At 52.0% G+C, this 22,847-nt stretch overlaps 1 protein-coding gene across 1 annotated transcript in view; it reads right to left on the bottom strand.

The window, feature by feature from the left end:
- IGSF21 (immunoglobin superfamily member 21) overlaps window positions 1–22,847 on the bottom strand; it is a 40,318-nt gene that overhangs the window by 13,151 nt on the left and 4,320 nt on the right. The window contains exon 2 of the mRNA XM_084274540.1: window positions 2,753–2,865. Within this exon, the coding sequence (XP_084130666.1) occupies window positions 2,753–2,865 (113 nt within the window). The remainder of the gene's footprint in view (window positions 1–2,752; window positions 2,866–22,847) is intronic.

Genomic DNA, 22,847 nt, shown 5'->3' on the forward strand with positions numbered 1-22,847 from the left:
GTGAATTTGCCATGGAGGGGGGTGGATGTTAATTAACACCTCTGTGGATGATGCCTGGTCCTGTTTTTGCAGCCAGAAAAGCCCTTTTGCTCATCGAATCTTCTGTATTTCAAGAGGCTCAGAGTGGAGGCTCATGCTGAGGGGGCTTCTGACTATCGTCCCTTGATGCCACCCCAGCTTGCCATCCCTCAGCCACGGCCACCCCAGGGGAATCACTGGAGACTGGGAGCTGCTGGTTTGCAGCACCGTGCTTCTGGGTGGTGTTTTACTGCCTTGGCCCTGGTAAGAAGACCCTTAACACCTCACAGCCTCCAGCTTCAGTGTGCACCCACCCCAACAGGTTATGCACCCACCCCATGAGTTACATACCCACCCTGTGGGTTATCCACACACCCCAAGGGTTATGCACCCATCCCATGGGTTATGTGCCCATCCCATGGGTTATCCATGCACCTAAAGGGTTATGCACCCTTCCCATGTGTTTTGCACCCACCCCATGGATTATCACCAAATGGCTTGGGTTGGAAGGGACCTTTGAAGATCATCTAGCTCCAACCCCCAATTATGCACCTGTCCCATGGATTATATACCCATCCCACGGGTTATACACCCATCCCATGGGTTATACACACTCCCAACAGGTTGTGCACCCACCCTGCACCCTGCTGGGCTATGTGCTCTCCCAAAAAGTCATGCATGCACCCCATGGGTCATGGCTACAGCTCAGGGGTTATGCACCCACCCTGTGGGTTGTGCACCCACCCCTATGCTCTACACCAAACTGCTGCCATCAAACTTGCTGCCATGCTCCCCCTCCTTTGCCTTTCCACCCCTCAACCCAACAGGCACCCCCAGAGCAGCTCTGCATCCTTCAACTCAACAAGCTCTCTCTGCTCCCTGTAAAATTAACCAAGGGAGCCCCAGCGAGTCCCCACACCACCCCGCTCTGCTGCTCCGGTGCCACGCACAAAGATGCTGTCAGGATGATTTACAAATGGTATAAATATAACTCCCCAGCCCCAGCATCTCTACTCCAGCTCGCCTGAGACCATCCGTCACCTCCTGCACAGGGGAGCTGTGACTGGGGCTTTGAGCAGCCACAAAAGTTCATGAGAAAGAGAGGAGATGGGAGGAATGGGAGGGGGGGAACCCTAAAGTTGGGAGAGAATTAGAGAATTTAGGAAAGCTTGAGATGCTCTAATTAAAACCTAACTTATTGAATGGGGGAAGCTCCCTGGGAAAGGGAAAAAAAAGGGGAAGTGGGGTAAAAAAGGTGGAAGAAAGGGGGATTTGTGTCTATAAAAATAAAAGCTGGGCTATTTTTCCCCCTCTCTCCCTCTCTCTCTGTGGTTTCTCAGAGTGCAATTTGCTTGCCTGCCCCAGCATGTCATCCTCTCTCACCAAGGGCTCCAGCATCCTTCTCTGTGTGTGTGTGTGTGTGTTGGGGGGGGGATTATGCAAATCCAGCCCCAGCTCACGAGAAAGTGGGTTAATCCAATATTACCCACTGGAAAAGGGAAGGAAAAACCCACTGGAGACAGCAGCACCGGCACGAGGAGCACCATGCAAAACCTCTCAACCCCTAAAAAAGGGGGAGATGACGCCAATTATAAGGTGTGTTTGGGACAGGTTTTGGTTTATATTTTGATATTTCTCTGCTTTCATCCCCTACACACCTAAATACACATATTTATAGCACAGAGCTGGGGCTCAAAGGAAAAACTCCCCTATGGTGCACACTGTGCTTTGGCAACTGGATATCCACCAGTCCAGAGAGCACCTCTTCCCATTCCTAAACCTGCCTGGATGTGAAGAGCTTTAAGGCAGAGATGGTCCTTGTCCAAGGAACAGAATCAAGATGGTAAAACCAAGGAAAAAAATATCTCAGAGCAAAGGGTTGGCCACTTTGTCCAACACCATCAGCCCAATTAGCTCCTTTTTTGGCCTTCTCTGTGAATAAACATGCAAGCAAAGAGCTGAGGGTTTTTTTTTTCCCCACCTTGGAAAACTTCTAAGTTTTCTCTGATTAAACCACTGGAAAAGGTTTTATTCCTGTTTGGCAGCTTATCCTGAAATCCCATGGAGGAAAGCAAAAAACACAGGGCTGGACCATCAGACCTGAGGCTCAACCAAGGCTTGGTACAGGTAGAAGTGATGCTGGGGGTGGGGAGGAGCTACAGCCTCCAAATCCACCTTCCCAAATAAAACCAGGTGTTATAAGTCCTGCTTTGCTCCATACCAGCATCCCACACCCATGAGTATTTGGGGGACAGGGAAGGTTTTGGGGGGAGGCTCAGTGCTGAGCTCTCCCATGGAGAGCCCAGCATTACTCCCCAAACCCCAAACCCCCTTAGTTTTGCCTAATTTCCCACTCAGCACAAAACCAACCCTCCTCTTTGCATCATTCCACACCCACCACAAAAACCCCAACCGGCCCCAACCCTGAGTCCAAACCCCACAGCACAGAACCAAACCTGCCCACCCCAAATCCACCCAGAAAAACTAACCAAACAGCTGGAAAAAGCCAACCACAGCCCTCAGGATGTTTCCAAAGCCACTTCACATCACTCCCCCTCCCCAGGTTTTCAAAGGCCAGGCTGCCTGCCTGCCTTGCCAGATCAATATTCCCATCAGCAAGAGCCTTGCTCGCCGCCATCCAGCCTTGACCTTCTCTTGTACAGGAGCAAAGCAGCCAGGTGGCTTCATGTCCCCAGTCCCCAAGGGCAAGGAAAGAAGCACCAGAGCCACTTACCCGGTACCAGACGATTTCCCTCATCTTCCCATCTGTCTTGAAGTTGCATTTCAGGGTGACGGCGTCTCCCACCACCACGGGCGGCAGGGGCTCGATGCTGACCGTCAGGTAGGCTGGGAAAGGTACAAGTACAAGGAGAAAAAGAGAGGTGAGCTGCTGGGGAAGGATGGGGGCAAAGTTAAAGTACTGCTCTCAAATGGGTTTATGGGATTAAGAGCTCTGCCACGAGGAGGGAATGCTGGCTCCATCCCCACAGAGGGATAATGGATGGGTGAGCCCATCTCCCCCCTTTCCAGTGGGGAATTTTGGCAGCTCCCAACATGCCAAAAAAACACCAGTTGTGGAAAACCCTCCTGACTTTATTTACCAGCTTACAGCCCCAAAATCCAGCAGCTGCCTGTTTCACTGCTTCACTCCCCACCTTCACAAAGCCACCCCAACTAACCCTGGGTGCCCAGGTTGGAAGCCTTGCCTCCATTCCCCCCACCCCCCTCCCAAACCCTGCTCCCACCAGCCACCTTCCCCACCTACAAACTCCAGCCCATCCTTCCTACCAAGACATCACCACCACCTGCCTTGCATCACTTCTCTCCCCATCACAGCCACATTGCTCCACCCAGGCTTGCTCTAAACCCCTCTCAACCACTCATTCCTCATGGGAATGGGTCCAACCAATTAATCAGAGGGTGTGCAAAGCCCCACCAGCAGCTTTACAGCCCAGCCTTGGCCGACAGCCTGCTGTTTCCCCTTCCCTCCTGCAGCCAGGCACAGGGTTTGTCCTCTCAGTGGAGGGAGAAATCAGGGCAGGGTCTGGCCATTCCCTCCCCATTTCCCCTCAATTTGATGCAAAACAAATGTGGGTGTGTGGAGGAGCCAGCATCAGAGGGCAGGTGATTATATTCAAATTTAATTGTCCTCTATTTCTTCCAGCTGCTGAAAGATGCCAGATCAACAGCCAGATGGATACTTAACATCATTACCCCAATTTCACCCTCCTGGCAGTGTCTTCAACCAGGGCACCCCAAAACCAGCCCTTAACCCCCTGCAAAATTCAGGTTTTTGGTGTTTTTTTCCCAATCCCTCCTTGCACCAGGTGCAAAAGCAATCCTAAAACCCCCCCAAAACACCCAGAAAACGACACCAGCTTTGGAAACAGGGCTCCAGAAATGATGTTTCCTTTGGGGAAGATCCCCTGGAAGGAAGGAAGGGGATTTTTAATACGTCCTGCAGCCAAGGATTGGAGGCTCACATCACTCATAAAACAACTTTGCTGGTGTTTTTGCAATAAATCTCAGCCACGACCTGCAGCAGGAGCACGCTGCACGCACACGTGCCTGCTGCAGCAGCGTGGCCTGGCATATTGAGCTGTGCAACTCAAGAAACCCTCTTTGTGCTGCTCTTGGCTTTTTTTGGGGGGGGAATTTTGAAGCAGGTTTGTTGCCACAAGAGGCTGTCTGCAAGGAAATGCAGGGGGGAAAGTGGGTTTCTTTTTGGTGGTGGTGAGTGATGGGAAGTGTTGGGCGGTGTGCATGGTGGGAGAGCATTGCTGAGTGAGGAGGGGGTCCTCACTCTGCATCATAGAATGCCATGGGTTGGAAGGGACCCCAAGGGTCACAGAGCTCCAACCCCCTGCCACAGGCAGGGACACCAACCTCCAGGCCTGGAGCTACACAAGGTTGCCCAGGGCCCCATCCAACCTGGTCTTGGACACCCCCAGGGACGGGGCATCCACCCCCTCTCTGGGCAGCCTGTTCCAGCCCCTCACCACTCTCTCTGGAAAGAGCTTCCCCCCAATCTCTCACCCTTCCCTCCTCCAGCTTCACTCCATCCCCCTTGTCCTGCCAGTCTCTGCCCTTTAACAAGCTGATTCCCCTCCTGTTTCTCTGCTCCCTTCAGGGACTGGAGGCTGCAATGAGGTCCCCCCACAGCCTTCTCTTCTCCAGGCTGAAGCAGCCCAGCTCCCTCAGCCTCTCTCCATAGGGGAGCTGCTCCAGCCCCCTGATCATCTCTGTGGCTCCCCTGGACCCTCTCCAACAGTCCCACATCTTCCTTGCATTGTGCAATACAAGGATGAGTGAGGATGCCGAGTGAAGATGCTGAGTGAGGATGAAGAGCCTGTTTCAGCCCTGAAATAGCACACAGCAAGCTGGATTTTAATATCACACCTCTGCAACCCCAGCCTGACGCCTCTCTCCTTCGCTGACGGCGACCCAAATCCCCGCCAGCAGCCGCAGACAGCGTCTTCCCAGCCTCCCTCCACGCCTGGACAGGGTTTATTTTAGCAGGCTAAAGCTGGGATTAATTCCCTGAGGCTGCCAACGCAGCACAGGGTCCCCTTGAATTCAGGGCTTTGCAGTTCTAGAGCAGCAGCGATGGGAGAGGGAGGAGGAGGAGGGATGTGAGGAAGGTCAGGCGAGGTCTCGCAGCGGGTGCCCCAGTTCCCTGTGCTTTGCTTCTTGACATTTCCCAGAGACGAGCAACAGGCAGGAAGGGAGAGGTGGGGGATGAGCAAACGCTTTGTAGCACGCTGGCATCTGCCTGAAGGAAATCAGGGATGGATCCGTGCTGGGGATGGAGAGGGAAAAGCTCTGCCTGTTCATCCCCCAGCGCTGGGAGCCTCTGGGTGAGATGACATCTCCCTCCTGCCCCCCAGCACGGATCAGCGGGGTGATTAAATAAAGCCGGCTGCAGAACCAAGGGGTGACAAAGCCTAAGGTTGCATTTCCCCTCACACACACAAATTACTGAGATGTGGGAGTTCCCAGCCTGCAAGCACAGTATCTCCGGGTGCTTTTCCATCCCTCTGCCCACAGCATCATGTTCCACACCCTGTGCACAGCTGGAGTATCCCCATCCCTGCCCAGCCAGCTGTTTTGGTGCTGGTTATAGACCATCTCCTGAAGCTTGGGGTGGCCCTGGCCACCCACCTCCACCCATATGCAGCAAATGTATTGGCACAAGCATTTACCTGAGCAAACACATCCCCAGCCTGCTCAGAAAAAGCCAAAACAGGCTTTTTTTGGTTGTTCTGCTCCCTCCACATGCTGCAAAACAACTCTGAGATGGCAACAGGGCTGCAGCCCCCCAACTCCCACCTATATGCCCCATAATTTGGGCTCAGTTGTGCTGGCCAGAGACATATGGTCTTTAAAAATCATGGAGTGTAACCTCAGAATGCTCCTGCACTGCTCCTGAGCAGGTCCTGCATGGCAAAGCTGAAGCTCTGGAGCACTGTGATTCATTGTGTTGGTATGTGGAGAGCAGAGGGACCCTGCAAGGGGCTGATGCTGGAGACCCAGCCATGCCCAGACTGGGGAGGAAGGTGAAAATCCACCCCCTCAAAGAGCATCAGCTGTCTGAATTCAGAGCAAAATCACCCCAAAAGATGAGGAAAAGGAGGAGGGAAAGAGCAGGAGCGAGGGGGAGAACAGAGAGAAACAGATGCACGGTCCCTGGAGGAGCCAGCTCCCAAAATGTGGAGGGGGGGGAAAGCAGGGAAAATAAAGCCAGGCACTGAAAAATAAAGCAGGGATCCAGATGGAGCCATCCAAAACCTGCTGTTTTTGCTGGGGCTGACACGTGAATGTCATCCCTCGACGTCCCCCCCTCCCCCTTCCCTTTGCTTCTGACAGTGGAGGATGGCAAAGTGCCACCGGTTCCCAAAATCCCCAGGTTGGTCTCATTTTAGGTTTGGATTTACTGGGGAGAAGAAACCAGCAGTGACAGGGCATGGCTGCATCTTAAGGACTTTTTTTTAAAGAGGGCTGAAGCACCAGATTTGCACCTTTCTAGGAGGAGCCCAACCCAACATCTCCATCATCCTCTGCCTTATCAGCATCCTGAAGCTCCTCTCCTTCCCCTTTGCTCTTTTTAAATAAGACATATTTCATAGGGAAAGCTGTGCTGGGCCACCCTCTGATTAGATTCTGACCTATGGAAATCCAGCCCTCTGATTAGATCCTATCCCTGGGGAGAAGAGAGTATTTTTTTGCTAGGGAGCAGTGGGAATTCTCACGACATCCAGTTTAAAGGGGGGGTGGAGGGGAGAGGAGGGAAGTGTGGGGGTGGGGAAGGGAGAGAGATAAGTGAAATGTCCTTTTAAATCAGGAGTGACACATTAATAACAGGAGCACATTGTAACGTGCTCAGTGCTTTCAATTACAGGATAGCTGCAAGGGAGCAGGGCAGGTTTCACCCGGCTGGATGCTTCCACCCAGGTGCTGGGAGAACCCCCCCCCCCCCCCTATTTCCACTCCATTTGAGCATCCCATGGGTGGGGGTTTTACACATGAGAGCAGCCAAGCCCTCCCAGCCAGGGAAATCTCTTGGGGTGCAGCAGGTGTGGCTGAACCCCTCTCCCAACGAGGCTGAGGTCTCCCCTTGTGCTGTGGGAGAGCAGCTGGGTGGGCAGTGGGCAGCCACCCAAAGGCAACCCACCACAGCACCCCTGGGTGCTTGAAAACCTGCTTTGGCAGGGGGGTTGGAGCTGATGATCTCTCCAGGTCCCTTCCAACCCCTACAGCTCTGGGATTCAGTGAACACCTCGGGGTGATGGAGCCTTTCAGCATCGTCCTGCACCACAAAGCAAACCCTTCCACATCAGCTCCACGAGCCCCGGGTATTTTTAACCTATATCTTAATTAAATAATTCATTAATTCAGCCACTCCTGTTCCCTGATTTCTCCCTTCCCAGCACTTGAAGTCACCCTCAAACCAACGCCGGGATGGAGCCGGAGGAGAGGACACGTGGGGGCGCAGTTGCCCCTTCTGCCCCCACTGTCTCTGTGTGTGTCCCCCCCTTCCCATCCTTCAGGTGCTGACATGTCCCCCTCGGCGGAGGTGATGGGGAGAGATAATATTAACACATCATCATTTTAATCAGCCTGTGATTAGCAGGGCTCATACATAATTCACACCAATTCCTCCACCACCTTCCGGCACTCACTTCTTCAAGCCAAGCTGGTATTTTGGGGTGCAAATACAAGGGGGGTGGGAAGGAAGACATAAAGGGACCAGGACCCCCCCATATAATTGCTGCAGGGCTGCTTTGAATCATTTCCCAGGTATCTGCTGCTCGGGGAAGCACTTTTCCCCTTTCTAAGGAGCCAACTGGGATGCTAAAGGATTTCAAACCACCCCCCAAAACAAAGCTGGGGGTGATCCCGCTCCCCCCCATCCTCCACCAGAGGAAGCTGATGGCCAGGACAAGAGATGACCAGCGTGCAAGGGTTCAGGGCTGTGCGTGGGGCCCTGGGGACAGGGATGTCACCCAGGCTGAGGAGCATTAAGCAAACTCACTTTGACTTGCAGCACTTTGCAACATCTTGTTCATTAAAGATTAAACGCCGGCAGTCGCTCCCGTTCCTGGGAGCAGAGCAAATACTTTCTCCCTCCCTCCCTCCCTCCCTCCCTCCCCCCCTGCTCCAGCAATGCCTTATTTATGATATTCCAAGACGATTTACAATTATAATGTGTTGCTACCTCTCCTTTCTAACCCGGGAGGGATGCAAAGGGCATGAACTGGTGAAGGATTCGCATCTGTCCCAATCCAGAGCGGCCAAATTTTGCTGAATCTTGAGGTTTTTTTTCCCCTCCCCTGGAAAGCTGCTGTGCTGAATTTTTAAATTTTGGTTTAATAAGTGGTTTGACACAGGTTTAGCAGCAGAAAGAGGAGTCAGATGTGAACAGACTGAGAAGAAAGTTAAAAATAGGTTGGGAGGGAGCCTGTTTGCCTTCCTAAAGCCAAGAGTCCCTGGAGTTTTCCTTGAATTCCCAGCCTTTCCTCCAAAAAAATCCAAAAGCTGAGTGCCAACAAAGCTGAGCATCCCCAAAACCAACCTCTTTCCACCCCAAAAAAATCATGCTGGCTATCACAAAATGAGCCTGTTCCATGAAACAAACCCCCTGGAACCCAGCATCACCCACTGTGAGGAAGAGCCCTGCTGGCAGAGAGCAAATCGTATTAATACTGTGTAAATAGGATATTAACGGGCCGACCAAACAATTAAGAGCCGGTAATTAAAATTCATCTTCCTTCACACCGCGGTGTGTTAAAGTACAAACATTTAATTAGATGCTTTTTACCTCCTTCATTTGCATAAGTGGGAGGAAACACTTTGCAGCTGTACCTCTAATTATTCGTTATGGGGAAGGGGATGGGGGGGTGGGGGTGTTGCTGGACCAAACCAATCCCTAAACCCTCAAGTATCACAGAGCCAGGAAGATGATGTATAGAATATGTACAGCTTTGCTCTATTGATATCCCTGCCTAAAGAGGATGCAGTAGGCACATCGACTTGACGGATGCTACGGATGCATCTGGTGCCTTGTTACCTCTTTGTAATGTAAATCAATAATTTCAATCAATACATTGACTGAGCACGGGCCGGTTTGGCCTTTCGACCCCTTTTAAATCAAGATTAACTGAGAAAAAACACTTCATGGGGGCTGCTGGGGACAGCCAGACCCTAAGGGCTCTCCAGCAGGGAGGGTTTAATGATCAGAATCTGTCACAGCTCTACAAAACGATGGGGTTTTAAAGCTTTACGGGTCAACATTTATTGCCAGGTCCCAATCCAAAGCTTTTTCCACCCCCTCTTTAGTTCAGTTTATACAGCCCTTTAGTTTTGGGCTGTATAAACTAAAACTAACTTCCAAAAATTTCAATGCAGGCGATAAGATCCAATTCAGATGGGACTTCTGAACACCACCCACAGCTTCCCCCTTAAATCCTGTATTTATCCTGGGGAAAAAAAAATATATCCTAAGCAAAGCTAAAAAGAAACAATGCCTAATTTTGTCATGCCATGGTACCCAGCATCACTTGTGTGCAGCCGCCTTAGCATCACAGAGAGCATCTTCAACACCATGCAATCATGTAAGGGCTTCCCAAAGAGCTATGTCAATAAATCTTAAGAAAAATCATTTTTTTTTTTAGACCAGTTTTGTGCTTGTTATGAACAGTACAGTCATTTTTACGTTCTTAAGGGCAGAGATTGGATCTTATACGCCAGTGCCTATAGCTAAGGCCTGGTATGGTGCAGCAACACCGCGGGCTGCAGAGAAACGAAGAGCGAGGCTCAAAATGGATCATGCTGGGCTAAAAACAGGTTACAAATGCTTCGGCTCAGTGGGGTTTTCATGCACATCAGCACAACCTTGGCAAGGGAAACGACCTCAAAAAGGCAGACAGGGAGAGTTTGGGCCACTTTGGGCATGGGGTGATTTGGGTTGCGGGAGGCTGGGGATGCTGCAGCATCTCCATCTCTCTCAAACACCCACCTCTGGCCCCTTCTCCACCTCCTCCTTCCAGCATTTCCCCTTTTCCCTCCCCTGCAACTCTTCTATCAACTCCTCAAGCGCCAGCTCTATCCATCACCGAAGGCTGGCTAATAAAATAGATGTAGGCACCAGCTCTCTACAAGCCCGTTGTCACCTTTGGCACGTGTCTCCAGAGAAACAAATCCACAGCAGGTAGAGCCATCCCTATCAGCAACATAGCTGGGGCACAGCCTGAAACAAAAACCACTCTAACGTCTTCATCGCGCCTTTCCTAAGCGGAGGCTCATCGGTGAGGCTGTTCCAGTTCATCGGAGCACAAGATGAGAAAGCCTGTTTCTAGCTCAGCTCCTTTTACTCACAGGACTGAGTTAGTGCTTGTACTACATCTCCGTCAAGGTGTTTGCCTGAAATCCTCGGGAAATTGGTTGTTTCAGTCAAAAGAGGGAAGTTTGGAGACAAAACGGATGGAGTGTTTGGCTGGAGCAAGCCCGTGCCCTGCTACAAGCACCCAAGCTGATGTTGGATGCGTTGTTCAGGTGCTCAGTGGATCCCTCAACCTAAAATCCAGGTGATTTCCTGGAGACAACCTCAGACACATGATGATGGTGATGAAAACCCTAAGGGTGTGAAGCGAAGGGATGCATCCTGCCCACCCCAAGAGACGTGAGCCACCATCAAGCCAAACCAGCTGAGTATGACACAAGAGATGCTCTAGGTGGTGAAGTGTGAATTCGGGGGTGAATGCAAGAAAAAGGAGGCTTGTGGGGAAGCAACTGGCACTGGACAACTGAGAGCAGCAGGATTTTGGGGGTACCTTACTGGGATGGATGTGGTAATATTACCCTTTGGGTAATATTTCAACACACACAAAGATGAAGGGGTTACCCCTAGATCATAGAATCCCAGACTGGTCTGGGTTGGAAGGGACCCCAAGGATCACAGAGCTCCAACCCCCTGCCACAGGCAGGGACACCAACCTCCAGGCCTGGAGCTACACAAGGTTGCCCAGGGCCCCATCCAACCTGGCCTTGAACCACCCCCAGGGACAGGGCATTCACCCCCTCTCTGGGCAGCCTGTTCCAGCCCCTCACCACTCTCCCTCTAAAGAACTTCCCCCTAATATCTAATCTAAACCTTCCCTCCTTTGGCTTTAATCCATCCCCCTTGTCCTGCCAGTGTCTACCCTTTTAAAAAGTTGATTCCCCTCCTGTTTGTATGTTCCCTTCAGGGACTGGAGGCTGCAATGAGGTCCCCCCACAGCCTTCTCTTCTCCATGCTGAACCAGCCCAGCTCCAAGCATTTCTTTACATGCACACACATGAAGAATGACCAGAACCCCAAACAAACCCAACCTCCACTGGGGAAGCACCCACCCAACCCCAAAACCCCCTATAAATCAACCCCCAGAAAAGAGCAATCAGCATGAAGAAGATGGGTCTCACCACCCCACGCAGACTCTCAGCAGGGTTGCTCTTGCTGCATTGATAAGTCTTCCTGATATATTGGATTTTATTAGCTGCTACCAGACCCCCCCCCTGCACAGGCTGGGAAGCCACATACATAAATTATAGATTGAATATTTATCTCCTGCCGTCGTGCAGACGTGAAGTATGTTTAGCAGCATTTACTCCAGTGCAGTAAAGTTTTATTTACAACCCCCCCTCCTCCCCTTCCCCTTCCCCTCCCCACGCTGCTGGCGTGCTCAGCGCATCACCAGCTTACGACTCACGTCTCCTAACGATGCTGGGGAGGGGCTGTAGGGGAGGGCAGGAGTGTATTTTACAGCCACATCTTCACCCTACTGATACTGCCATTAAAATATAATGCTTCAGCGCGGTGCTGAAGCACCCAGCTGTGGTTTAGAGCTGCTAAAATTGGTAGCTGTGACCTGAGATGAGGCATTGGGTTCAGGGTTGGGGGTTTTTTTTGGAAGGGGAGGATGCCTGTCATCTTTACATTGCTCATCAGCCTTCCTTTATCCCCATTTCTAGGTTATTTAAGGATTTTTTGGTGCCCTAAATGGTGTGTTGTCCCAGGAGAGGAGGGAAACCGAGTCCAGCGCAGTTAAATTCACCCCCCAAAACCCAAGCAGCATCACTGAGGCAGCACAATGCCTTTGCTGGCATCTCTTGGCCTCTCTCCAGCTGTGCAAGCAGCTGCCAGTGCCCAAATGAAGCCCAAAAATGCACCAGGGTCAACCAGGGGCTCAGATGCCTCGTTTATTTAAATGGAGACTCTGCTCCTCGTTTACACATATGCATATATGCAAATAGGGGCTGGCTGCCTGCAGCCTGCCATTTGCACTGCTTGGAACACCCCTGGTTTAAGGCAGGTTCCTCTAAACCCAACTGAACCCCAAGATTAGTCCCACCCCATGAGTTTAAAGCTGACAGATTTTGGCAAAACAATGGGTGGGAGATGCCACCTGCCCCTGCACACCCTGCGTTGTGCCTGAGCTAAACATCCATCCCTCCCCTCCCGCCCTGAATTCTCCCTCCCCCAACGAAGCAAGCCCAGTTCCTGCAGGATTTCTCACTCTCCTGTGGATTTCCTCTGTGGCAACTGGATTTGCCTTCAAGCTTTCCACCCAAAACTGCTGACACCCCTCCACCCTCAGCTCTGGAGCAGTAATTCCCTCCCGTGTGCCACTTGTGCTAATAACTCCCAGAAGAGATTTGCTTTCTCCTTTTTCAAGCAGTGCCTCACTGCAGATCCTAATTAACTCCAAGACCTGCTAACCCCCCCTCCCCAAATTCTTCCTTATTTTACCCCAATATCCCTTTACCAGCTGCTCTGTGGACCACTCCTCCAAGCACAGTAACCGCCTGTCTTTCCAGAGACTCACACTGGTGTCTCATCTTTCCCCAGCGAATCCTGAGCTCACCAGATGAGGAACTTCCTTACAACCCCAGTTACACAGAGCAGGAGCCATTCCCAGCCACCAAATTCAATGCAATGCCTCCAGGATGGTGCAGCATCCCCCCCCAAAATACCTTCGAAGATCACGGTGCCTCCTCAGCATCTGGGTGCTGGTGTTTGGGACTTGGATGCTTAGGTACTCAGCAACCACAGCAACTTCTCCCCAGGCTTGTGCATGCTAAAAATTCACACTCCCCTCTGCTTTTTCCTTATTATTAATCAATTGGCATCACAGAGAGGGCGGTGGGATCCCCTAATCTGCAGCAAACCTCTCCCCATGCAGATGTGTGTGGGGGGTTAATCTGGAATTAAGGGTGGCAGGAGAAGGAGATGCTGTAAACTAATCCTGTGCTCTGAAGGATCAAACATGGGGTTTTCTCCCCCACCAGCAAATGCTCAGACCTTCTTTTCCAGCAACAGGCTTGGCTTTCCATCCCAGCACAGAAGGGATTCCCCATGGGATGTCCTCCTGACACCTCTTTCCATGCTGGCATCAGGGAGATGCAGCATCTGGATGCTGCCCCTGAGCATGGGGTGGTTATGGAAAACCTCAGCTGGGATCAAGGGTCTCACCTCCAGCCGGTGCCAAAAGCACCACTGAGCAAAAACCACCCCAGAGATACAACTGAGGAGACAAAAAGGCCAGTTATTTGTATCTAGTCTGGTTGGTTAGAGCTCCACACTGGAGCTGGTGGATTAGATACAGATGTTGAAACCTGGGAAAGGAGGTGCCAAGTTCCCAGCAAAGGCTGATCCACTTCTTGGGTGAACTGGGCAGGGACCTTCAATACCAGGAAGAATTTCTATACTGAAAGGGCTGTCAGGCATCAGAACAGGCTGCCCAGGGAGGTGGTGGGGTCACCGTCCCTGGAGGGGTTTAGATGAAGTTCTTAAGGACATGGGCTAGAGGTGGGCTAGGCAGGGTTAGGCTGTGGTTGGATTTGGTGATCTTAAAAGTCTCTTCCAACCCCTCTGATTCTATGACCTGCTGGCAGCAGCCGATGGCTTTGTCGCTGCTTCACCCTGTGGTGGGGTGAGGATTACAACACCAGAAGCTAATTATTTGAAGCCATGGCTCATGGCATTAATCTAGGCTGGAGCATAATCCCACCAGGGCTAATTAGCAGAGCTGGAAGCAGCAGGGAGCTGCCTTTTGGAGTAACTCCCACTCTGTGCCTCAGTTTCCCTAGGTGTAAGTGGGGAGACCCTTCACAAACCCATCCGAGATCCAGCAAAAACCCCATCCCAGAGTAAGACTGAGGTATTATTAGTCTTGAATTTCCCCATCTGAACCCCCACAACCCTCCCTAAACCTCCTCTTCTCCCAGGTTTGGCAGGGTGCACTCAAGGCTTGGGGTGGGCAGAAGGGGGAAAACCAACTCATTTCACCAACAACCAAGCATGAAGGTTTAGGTTTAGCTGCTGCTGGTGGCTTTCCCACCAAGCTGAGTCCCAGCAGGATTTTGCCATGCCAAGGTGGCTCAGGAGAAGGAGGTGAGCGTGACCCAGGTGATGAATTTGCTTATTTATTTCTCTATTTGCAGGAAATCCAATTATCCCCTAGTTCTGATTGGTGCCAAATGAGGCAGCCATCGATTCTCCCCCTCCCTCCCCAGGTGTCTGCCGTGACCAATCGCTCCCCACACCATTGATTCCTGCACCATCATCCCTGGAAAGGAACGATGATGATGATGATGATGATTATTATATTAAAATTTCCCCCCCATTCTCCTCCTGACCAACATCTCTGAAGGCACAACCTTCAGCAGTGGAAAGGGGAAAACAAAGCCCCGTGCCAGGCAGACTTGCCAAGTGCTACAAAACCCACTTATTTGTGCAATTGTTGGTTTTTATCCCCAAAAATGACCTCCAGGGAGCCCGGGGCAGCCAGATGGGCACTGTCATTCACTGAGCTGTGTGCTCAAAAGCAGCCAAAGCCACCCTGCTCCTTTCCTCCACCGCTGCAAAACCCTCTGTGTGCTCACATGGGGAGCATTCCAGAGGCAGCCGGTGTCTTCTACTGGTAGTATTTGGGGGTAGGGATGGAGGGGAGAAGAGAGGGATGAAGGGAAGGATAGGCAGAGGGATAGAGGGATAAAGGAAGGGACAGAGGGAAGAGAAGATGACAGGAGGGAGCAACAAAGGGATGGTTGGATGGAGGGATGAAGGGCTGGAAGGAGGGATGGAGGGATGAAGGGCTGGAAGGAGGGATGGAGGGATGAAGGGCTGGAAGGAGGGATGGAGGGATGAAGGGCTGGAAGGAGGGATGGAGGGATGAAGGGCTGGACAGACAGATGGCCTGATGGGACTGCTACCTGCATATCATACATTACAGCAGACACAACCTACAGGGATTTCCAGCTCCAGGCTTTGGCACTGACCCAGAGACACCCCTTCACCCATTCCCAAGCACAGATTTGACCAAGGCAAATAGCAGCCACACCCCAACCTCCCCCTCATTCCTTGGCGTGGTCTTAAGTCCCTTTTCCCTTGGTACCTTCCCCAAGCCTCACCCTCCATCCTCTACCCTTCCTCCTCCCGCCTCCGCCACCCCTCTTGCTGTACAAAGCAGGATGGCTAATTTGAAGCTCCCCTCTTCCCCCCTGCTCTACGCTCAGTGATTAATAATCCCTTTGCTGTCTCCGTAATGCCGCGCTGCTAATGAGATTAAAACATATCTCCCTCTCACAGCACCGATTCATAACGCTGATTTACCGGCACTTCCCCGCTCTTACGGAGAGGATGCACATGGCTGGTACCTTAATCCCCATCTATCTCCACACCGTTGAGAAATAACTGCTAATTAATACTTCCCTGGCCCCCAGCTGCCTCCAGATCCGTGTGGCTATTGAGATTTGCCTGGCTGGTAGCCGCCGATCGCCAAGGCTGATACAGCAAACTCCCAGCCCTGCTCGTTGTTTGGGGATGTTGGCATTTTTTTTGGGGGGGGTTTCCCCCAAAATGGTGATGTCTCAGGGGTCCTCCCAGCCTGGGCTCAGATCTCCCCGAGCTGGAGCAAAGCTACAAATGGGGGACAGGCTTTTCTAAGCATTTTGTCTGGGCAGTGGGCTCATCTCCACTCATGGCTCCAACACCTCCATGGAATGACATAGAATCATAGAATCACAGACTGGTCTGGGTTGGAAGGGACCCCAAGGATCACAGAGTTCCAACCCCCCTGCCACAGGCAGGGACACCAACCTCCAGGCCTGGAGCTACACAAGGTTGCCCAGGGCCCCAGCCAACCTGGCCTTGGACACCCCCAGGGATGGGGCACCCACCCCCTCTCTGGGCAGCCTGTTCCAGCCCCTCACCACTCTCTCTGGAAAGAACTTCCCCCCCAATATCTAATTTAAACCTCCACTCCTTCAGCTTCACTCCATCCCCTTGTCCTGCCAGTCTCTGCCCTTTAACAAGCTGATTCCACTCCTGTCCCTCTGCTCCTTTCAGGGACTGGCAGCCTTCTCTTCTCCAGGCTGACCCAGCCCAACTCCCTCAGCCTCTCTCCATAGGGGAGCTGCTCCAGCCCTCTGAGCATCTCCGTGGCTCCTCTGACCCCTCTCCAACAGTCCCACATCTTCCCTGTATTGGGGCCCCAGCTCTGGACACAGGACTCCAGCTGGGGTGTCCTGAGGACAGAGCAGAGAGGGACAATCCCCTCCCTGTCCCTGCTGCTACCCCTCTGCTGATGGAGCCCAGAACATCTCCCCATGACTCCCCTGCCCCACATCCACCCCTATTCCTGCACCCACCAGCTATTTCCCCAGCACGACTCAACACCCCCAAGCCACTTTGGATCGGGACCATCCATAAATAAAACAAACAGCCACATTTTTCACCCCATTACATATTTTCCTCCTCTGCCAGGAGACCCTGGACCAGCCCTACGGCCAACCCAAGCTGTGGGATGCTTTACCAGCGACAGCAGCAAGAGCTTGGGAGGGAGAGTTTAAAAAAAAACCCAACAAAACCAACAGAGCCTCTGATCTGATGAATGTGGCAGGGGAGGCCGATGCTCTGCTTTTAATAAAACATAACGAAGCGTAGGATCATAAAATATTTCCTTTAATTCAGTGCTCCCACGAGGGTGGGGAATGGAGGCTGGGTAATGCTGGAGGCTTTCCTCGCAGCTCACCGGGGTGGAGAGCACTGCTGGGGTTGTTAAACAGCCCATTTGCACGGCTGGAAGTGCTCTCCTACCCATCTCCATCTCAATTTTGGAGGGGGGTGTGGAAAGATGGGGGGAGGGTGCATGCCTCCAGAGAGCTAAAACATCCTTTCTGCTGCGTGTTTAGAGGGGGTGCCCAGCATCATTTCACCCCATCAAGGCTTTGTGGAGTGGAAAAAGGTCAAGAAGCAACTCCAGGAGGGATGTTCCACTACCATCCTCATCCTCAGCGAGTACACCAGCCCCTGAGCACGTGTGTGCTCCATACATATATGTATAAAATTAGATATCTATATCTATTTCTCTCTCTACACACTCTCGGGGGCGGTGTGGCGTAAGTGATTAACATTCTCGCGTTAAAAATCTCTCTGCATCTGCTTTGTCCTCCACTCCGCACTAAATATAACCATTCAATATGCTCTCCCTCTCTCTCTCTCCCTCCCTTCACCAGAGAGATAACATTGTTTAAATAAGCCCTTTCAATTTTAGAGAGCCGGGTTGTTTTCTCACAGCGGGGGAGCTTTTGTAGCAGATCTGGAGGCAGAGGAGGGTGGTCCATGCAAACAAACCCCAGAGGCACCAGCAACCCTCAACTTCCAAGTGCCCAAATCCTGCCTCAGCTCCCCCTCCAAATCATTTCCCACCATGGAGTCGCCCAGATAGATTTTTTTTTTTTTCTGCTCCAAAAAAGAAGATTAAAGAGACATTTCTAGGAGCAGAAGGGTTTAATTTGGGAACTGGGCTCGCCTGAGCTTCCTCGAGCATCACTCGGCTCCCACGCCGCTGCTATAATTACGGCGGCGTAAATTCACTCCTCTGTCAGGAGGAAACCCAGCTATCTCCAGCCAGTTTGCACACATCAACGGCTTGCAAAGACCTTTCTTAGAGAAGCAAGGAAAAATAATTAAGAAGAAAAAGCTATAGTAGCACAACAAGACACAAAAAGGGCTTAAAAAGAGCCACTCTGGTCAATGCGTGTGGAAAACGTCTTGTGATCAAGTTGAAGATGGTCCAAATGGAGAGGAAATACTAGAGGGTTTTCCCCATGGATGATCATAGAATCCCAGACTGGTCTGGGTTGGAAGGGACCCCAAGGGTCACAGAGCTCCAACCCCCCTGCCACAGGCAGGGACACCAACCTCCAGGCCTGGAGCTACACAAGGTTGCCCAGGGCCCCAGCCAACCTGGCCTTGGACACCCTCAGGGATGGGGCACCCACCCTCTCTCTGAGCAGCCTGTTCCAGCCCCTCACCACTCTCTCTGCAAAGAACTTCCCCCTAATATCTAATTTCAACCTTCCCTCCTCCAGCTTCACTCCATCCCCCTTGTCCTGCCAGTCTCTGCCCTTTAACAAGCTGGTTCCCCTCCTGTTCCTCTGCTCCCTTCAGGGACTGGGAGGCTGCAGTGAGGTCCCCCCACAGCCTTCTCTTCTCCAGGCTGACCCAGCCCAGCTCCCTCAGCCTCTCTCTGTAGGGGAGCTGCTGCAGCCCTCTGATCATCTCCGTGGCTCCTTTGACCCCTCTCCAACAGCCCCACATCTTCCTTGTACTGGGGCCCCAGCTCTGGGCACAGGACTCCAGCTGGGGCCTCAGACCTCAGATGATGGTGTGGCTGGGAGCTAGTCCAGCAGTGTTATCACCCAGCCTTGGCCCTGGTTGTGATATGTGTTTTATTTATCCTTTCTGGAGCAATATCTACCCATTATATGGTACTTCATTCAGATTAGTCTGTTGTTCATCCTATACAGAGAAAGCCCCTCTCCCCAGCACCTTGTCTATATTTGGGGTGCCAGGCATGGTGAAGTTGCCCAAATACTCCCACCATGCTCTGAGCCACCACCTCCTTCTGCAAGGCAACTGGGCAGGTCAATTTTTAGTAGAAAAGTGAGAAACCAGCTAAATTCACCCAGCAGCTCTTGGGATGCTCTGAGTGATGCAAGTGGGGCATGGGGGTAGGATGTCAAAGCCTCTGCTTGTGGTGCTGTTCTTCCAATAGCTCTCAGGGAAGCTAATTCAGCAGTGAAGGAGGCTTTTCTAGGATTACAGTGTGAGAAGGATGCTTGATGGGGCGGAAAAAGTATCTCAGATCATGGTACATCAAGGGACTACCTGAACTCAGGCTGGAAAGCTTCCCAAGCGTGACTTTGAGCCCAGCTTCAAACTCCGATCTCTAGAGGTGCAGAGCTGGGGTGGAAATCTAAATCTCTTGGCCATTAAAACCTCCTTCCAGACCATTTCCAACCAAAGGAAAGATGCAGCTGAGAGCTGACTTGCCCTGAAGAAGGTGTTCATCTTTAGGAGAGGGCTCGCCAGGGTGCAGGGAGCTCAGCTGACCCATGTCCCCACCACCTCAAAACTGGGGTGAATCTGGGGTTTTCAGTGCCACCTGCTGAGTTTCTCCCTCCTCCTGCTGTTGTGGCCCATCTCAGCACTGCTGCAATGACCCAGCAGCTCCCAAAACCATCGCTCAGCACCGGTGATGGTGCCAACTCCCAGCCCAAAATTGCCCCTTTCATCATCCCCTTTTTCAAGCATCAGCAGCACCACAGGTAAAACACACCTTGGGGACCAGCTGGTGTCCTTCCCAGCACAAACACCATCAAAACAGCATCACTACCAGCAAATCCAGAGTCAGCCAGGAAACTTATCCCTAAAAAAAGCATTTCCATGGATGGCAGTCCACCTAGAAGTGAACTCAAGCACCACACACACCCTGCCACCCCAATCACTTTACTCCCTTGGGGAGAACCAAACCCCCCACCACAGAGCATCTCTGCATCCCTCCAGCCCATCCCTGTCACAACAGACACCTTTGCAAAGAAACAAACAGGTATAAATTCACGTGCAAAGTAGGTGCATCCCAAGAGAGGGTTCTCCAGCCCCTGTTTCCCCTGTCCAGCCAGATAGGACACAGCACCAGGATTTATCTACAAGTACAGAGAGGCAGAGCTGGGTTGGAATAACTGCTGCTAATCCCCTTCACATCCTCTCCCAAGTATATTGTTGAATGCATTATATAAACTGGAAATTATACAGAGGTTTGGGCAGGGCATGAACTAAATCCCCATCTCCCCTGCTCTGCTTTGTGGTGCCTCTGAGACATCGGGTCTTCAAGCCAAAACAGGATTTTGCAGATGAAGATGTGATCCCATCACCAGTAGAACCAAAATGTGGGGTCTGGAGGCTGGGAAGGGCTCGGTGATGCCACTTTTCCACCTCCACAGCCCCTCGTCCCTCTACTGGGAAAGGTGGTTTGCCTTGATATTCCTCAAACCAACTTGGTCCAACAGGAGGGTCTTTGCTGTGGATTCAGCCCAGAGCTGGGAAAAAACAACCCTTCCTTCCAAGCTCCAACCTGGGGCTGTCAGGACCCTGTTAATGATACTTTTGCTTTCAGCTAACACAAGTGCTAGTGCATTCCAAAGGACCAGCTCCAGCCCTGCTCCTGCTGCAAAGGGATGCCAACGCCGGGTGATAACCCTGAGAGATCACAAGGAATCAGCCACCCTAAAAGAACTCGAGGCCACCCCCCAAGACGAGCGTTTCAGGAGGGCTCTGACCTGAATTAGGAGGGGAATTAACCCAATTTCTCAGCCAGCTGGCAATGAAAACAAGCAGGGCAGGCACCCTCCCCCATCAAAACAGCTCTGCAGACCCGAAAAACTGGATTTTATATCATAATTCCACAGAGGGAACCAAGGAAGTGGGGTTTTTGCCCCTGCCCTTTGCTATAAACCCTCCTGCCCTCGGCACTCGGGGTGAATCCAGTCCCCCAAAGCCTTGTAAACAAGGTCGTGATTGACGGCTTATTTTGGGAAGGAGACAGGAAAAGTGGGAAGGAGATAATGTGAGCGCCAGTCATTAGTTAAAAACAAGCCCATCAGTACTCCAAGTGCCTCGGCAGAAAGCAAACAAAAGGGCAAAGAGAGCAGAGCTTGGCAAGGGAACAAAACCAGCCACATCAGCTGCATCCTCCCGGCTCCTCTGGGTTTGCAAGGGAAGAGGCTGCACCTCCTGCCTCCAAAACCCAGGGGGATCTGGGGGGCTCCTTCCCTTGCTTTCCCTCTTTGTCGCTGCCTGAGCAAAGAGGCTGATTCGTTGTCACTGGAATCGTTTCTCTCTTACAGGATAGGGGGAAATAATCCGCAAAGCACTGAGGAAATCCCATCACCCTCAGGTCCCAAGGGGGTGATGCTTCATCCTCCCTCTACCTGGTCCTACGCAGACCTTGGCTATCTCCACCCTTGCCTGGGTGAGGTTTAACTCCATCTCCACCTCCCTAGAAGGCTTTTTCCCCCTCTGCAAACGCTGCAGGAGCCTTAGCAGGATCATTGCCCCCACTTCAGCTTCATTCCCAAGCCATTAGCGCATCTGGATTAAATAAAACCTGCTCTTATCCCCACACTGCAGAGAGCTTTTCACCAGCACTTCTTAAAGTGTTTGGTGAAAAGAGCAAGGCAAGAGCCGGTCAAGCGTTCCCAGGCAAGGATTTTCTGACAAAAGAGACTATTTCTGCAAAGGCAACCAGAAAAAAGGCAAAAAGCAAGAAGGAAGAGCCCTGAGATGTCTCCATGGGAAGGGAAAGCTCGTGAGCTCAACACCGTGTCCGGATGCTCCACAAAACCCCATCGATGCAGGAGCTGAGCTGCACTTCCATGGTGCTCAAGCCTGGGTGCAGAACTAGGGTAGATCTTGCCTGGAGGCACCAGAGAGAGAGGCCACTGGGCATACACCAGGGCTGTGATGCACAGAGCGTTTAGCATACAGTATGTAGCAGACTGCATTTAGCTCATTGCATGTAGCACCTTGTGTTGAGCACACAGGATACACCATGGAGCACCTTGCATTTAGCATGTGCAGCATCACAGTGTCAGGAGTTGGAAGGGACCTCGAAAGCTCATCCAGACCCAACCCCCTGCCAGAGCAGGATCACCCAGACTAAATCCCACAGGAACACACCCAGGTGGGTTTGAATGTCTCCAGAGAAGGAGACTCCCCAGCCTCTCTGGGCAGCCTGGCCCAGGGCTCCATCACCCTCACAGGGAAAGAGTTTCTCCTTGTGTTCCCATGGAACTTCCTCTGCTCCAGCTGCACCCGCTGCCCCTTGTCCTGTCGCTGCCACCCCTGAGCAGAGCCTGGCTCTGGCCTCCTGACTCTCCCCCTTTCTGTTTAGAGACACTGATGAGGTCACCCCTCAGTCTCCTCTTCTCCAGGCTAACGAGGCCTCTCCTCACAAGGAAGGGGTTCCACTCCATCACCTTGGTGTCCCTGTGCTGGGCTCTTCTGAGGAGTTCTACATCCTTCTTGAGCTCAGGGGCCCAGAACTGGACACAATATTCCAGCTGTGATCTCACCATGACAGAGCAGAGGGGGAGCAGGACCTCTCTTGACCTACATCAGCCTTCTTAGCCATGAGGGCACATTGCTGCTCATGGTCATCCTGCTGTCCCCCATGACTCCCAGGTGCCTCTCCCCTATGCTGCTCTCCTATGCTGATCTCCACACAAGCTTCAGGCTCTTAAAAGCAAACTATGACCTGTCCTCATTTCAGGGCAGAGGGGAATGACATCCTCAACCCAAACCCTACAGCATCCCCAGGATTCTTCACTTTTGGGTGGTAATACCAAGGGATTACTTGTTGCAGCAAAGGAATGTGGGGGATAAATACCCCCAAAACTGAGCTCTAACAGATGGAGGGGCTTTAGAAATGGTCAGGGACCAGCAAACA

Source organism: Gallinula chloropus (genome assembly GCF_964237585.1).
Source record: "Gallinula chloropus genome assembly, chromosome: 23".
Taxonomy (NCBI): domain Eukaryota; kingdom Metazoa; phylum Chordata; class Aves; order Gruiformes; family Rallidae; genus Gallinula; species Gallinula chloropus.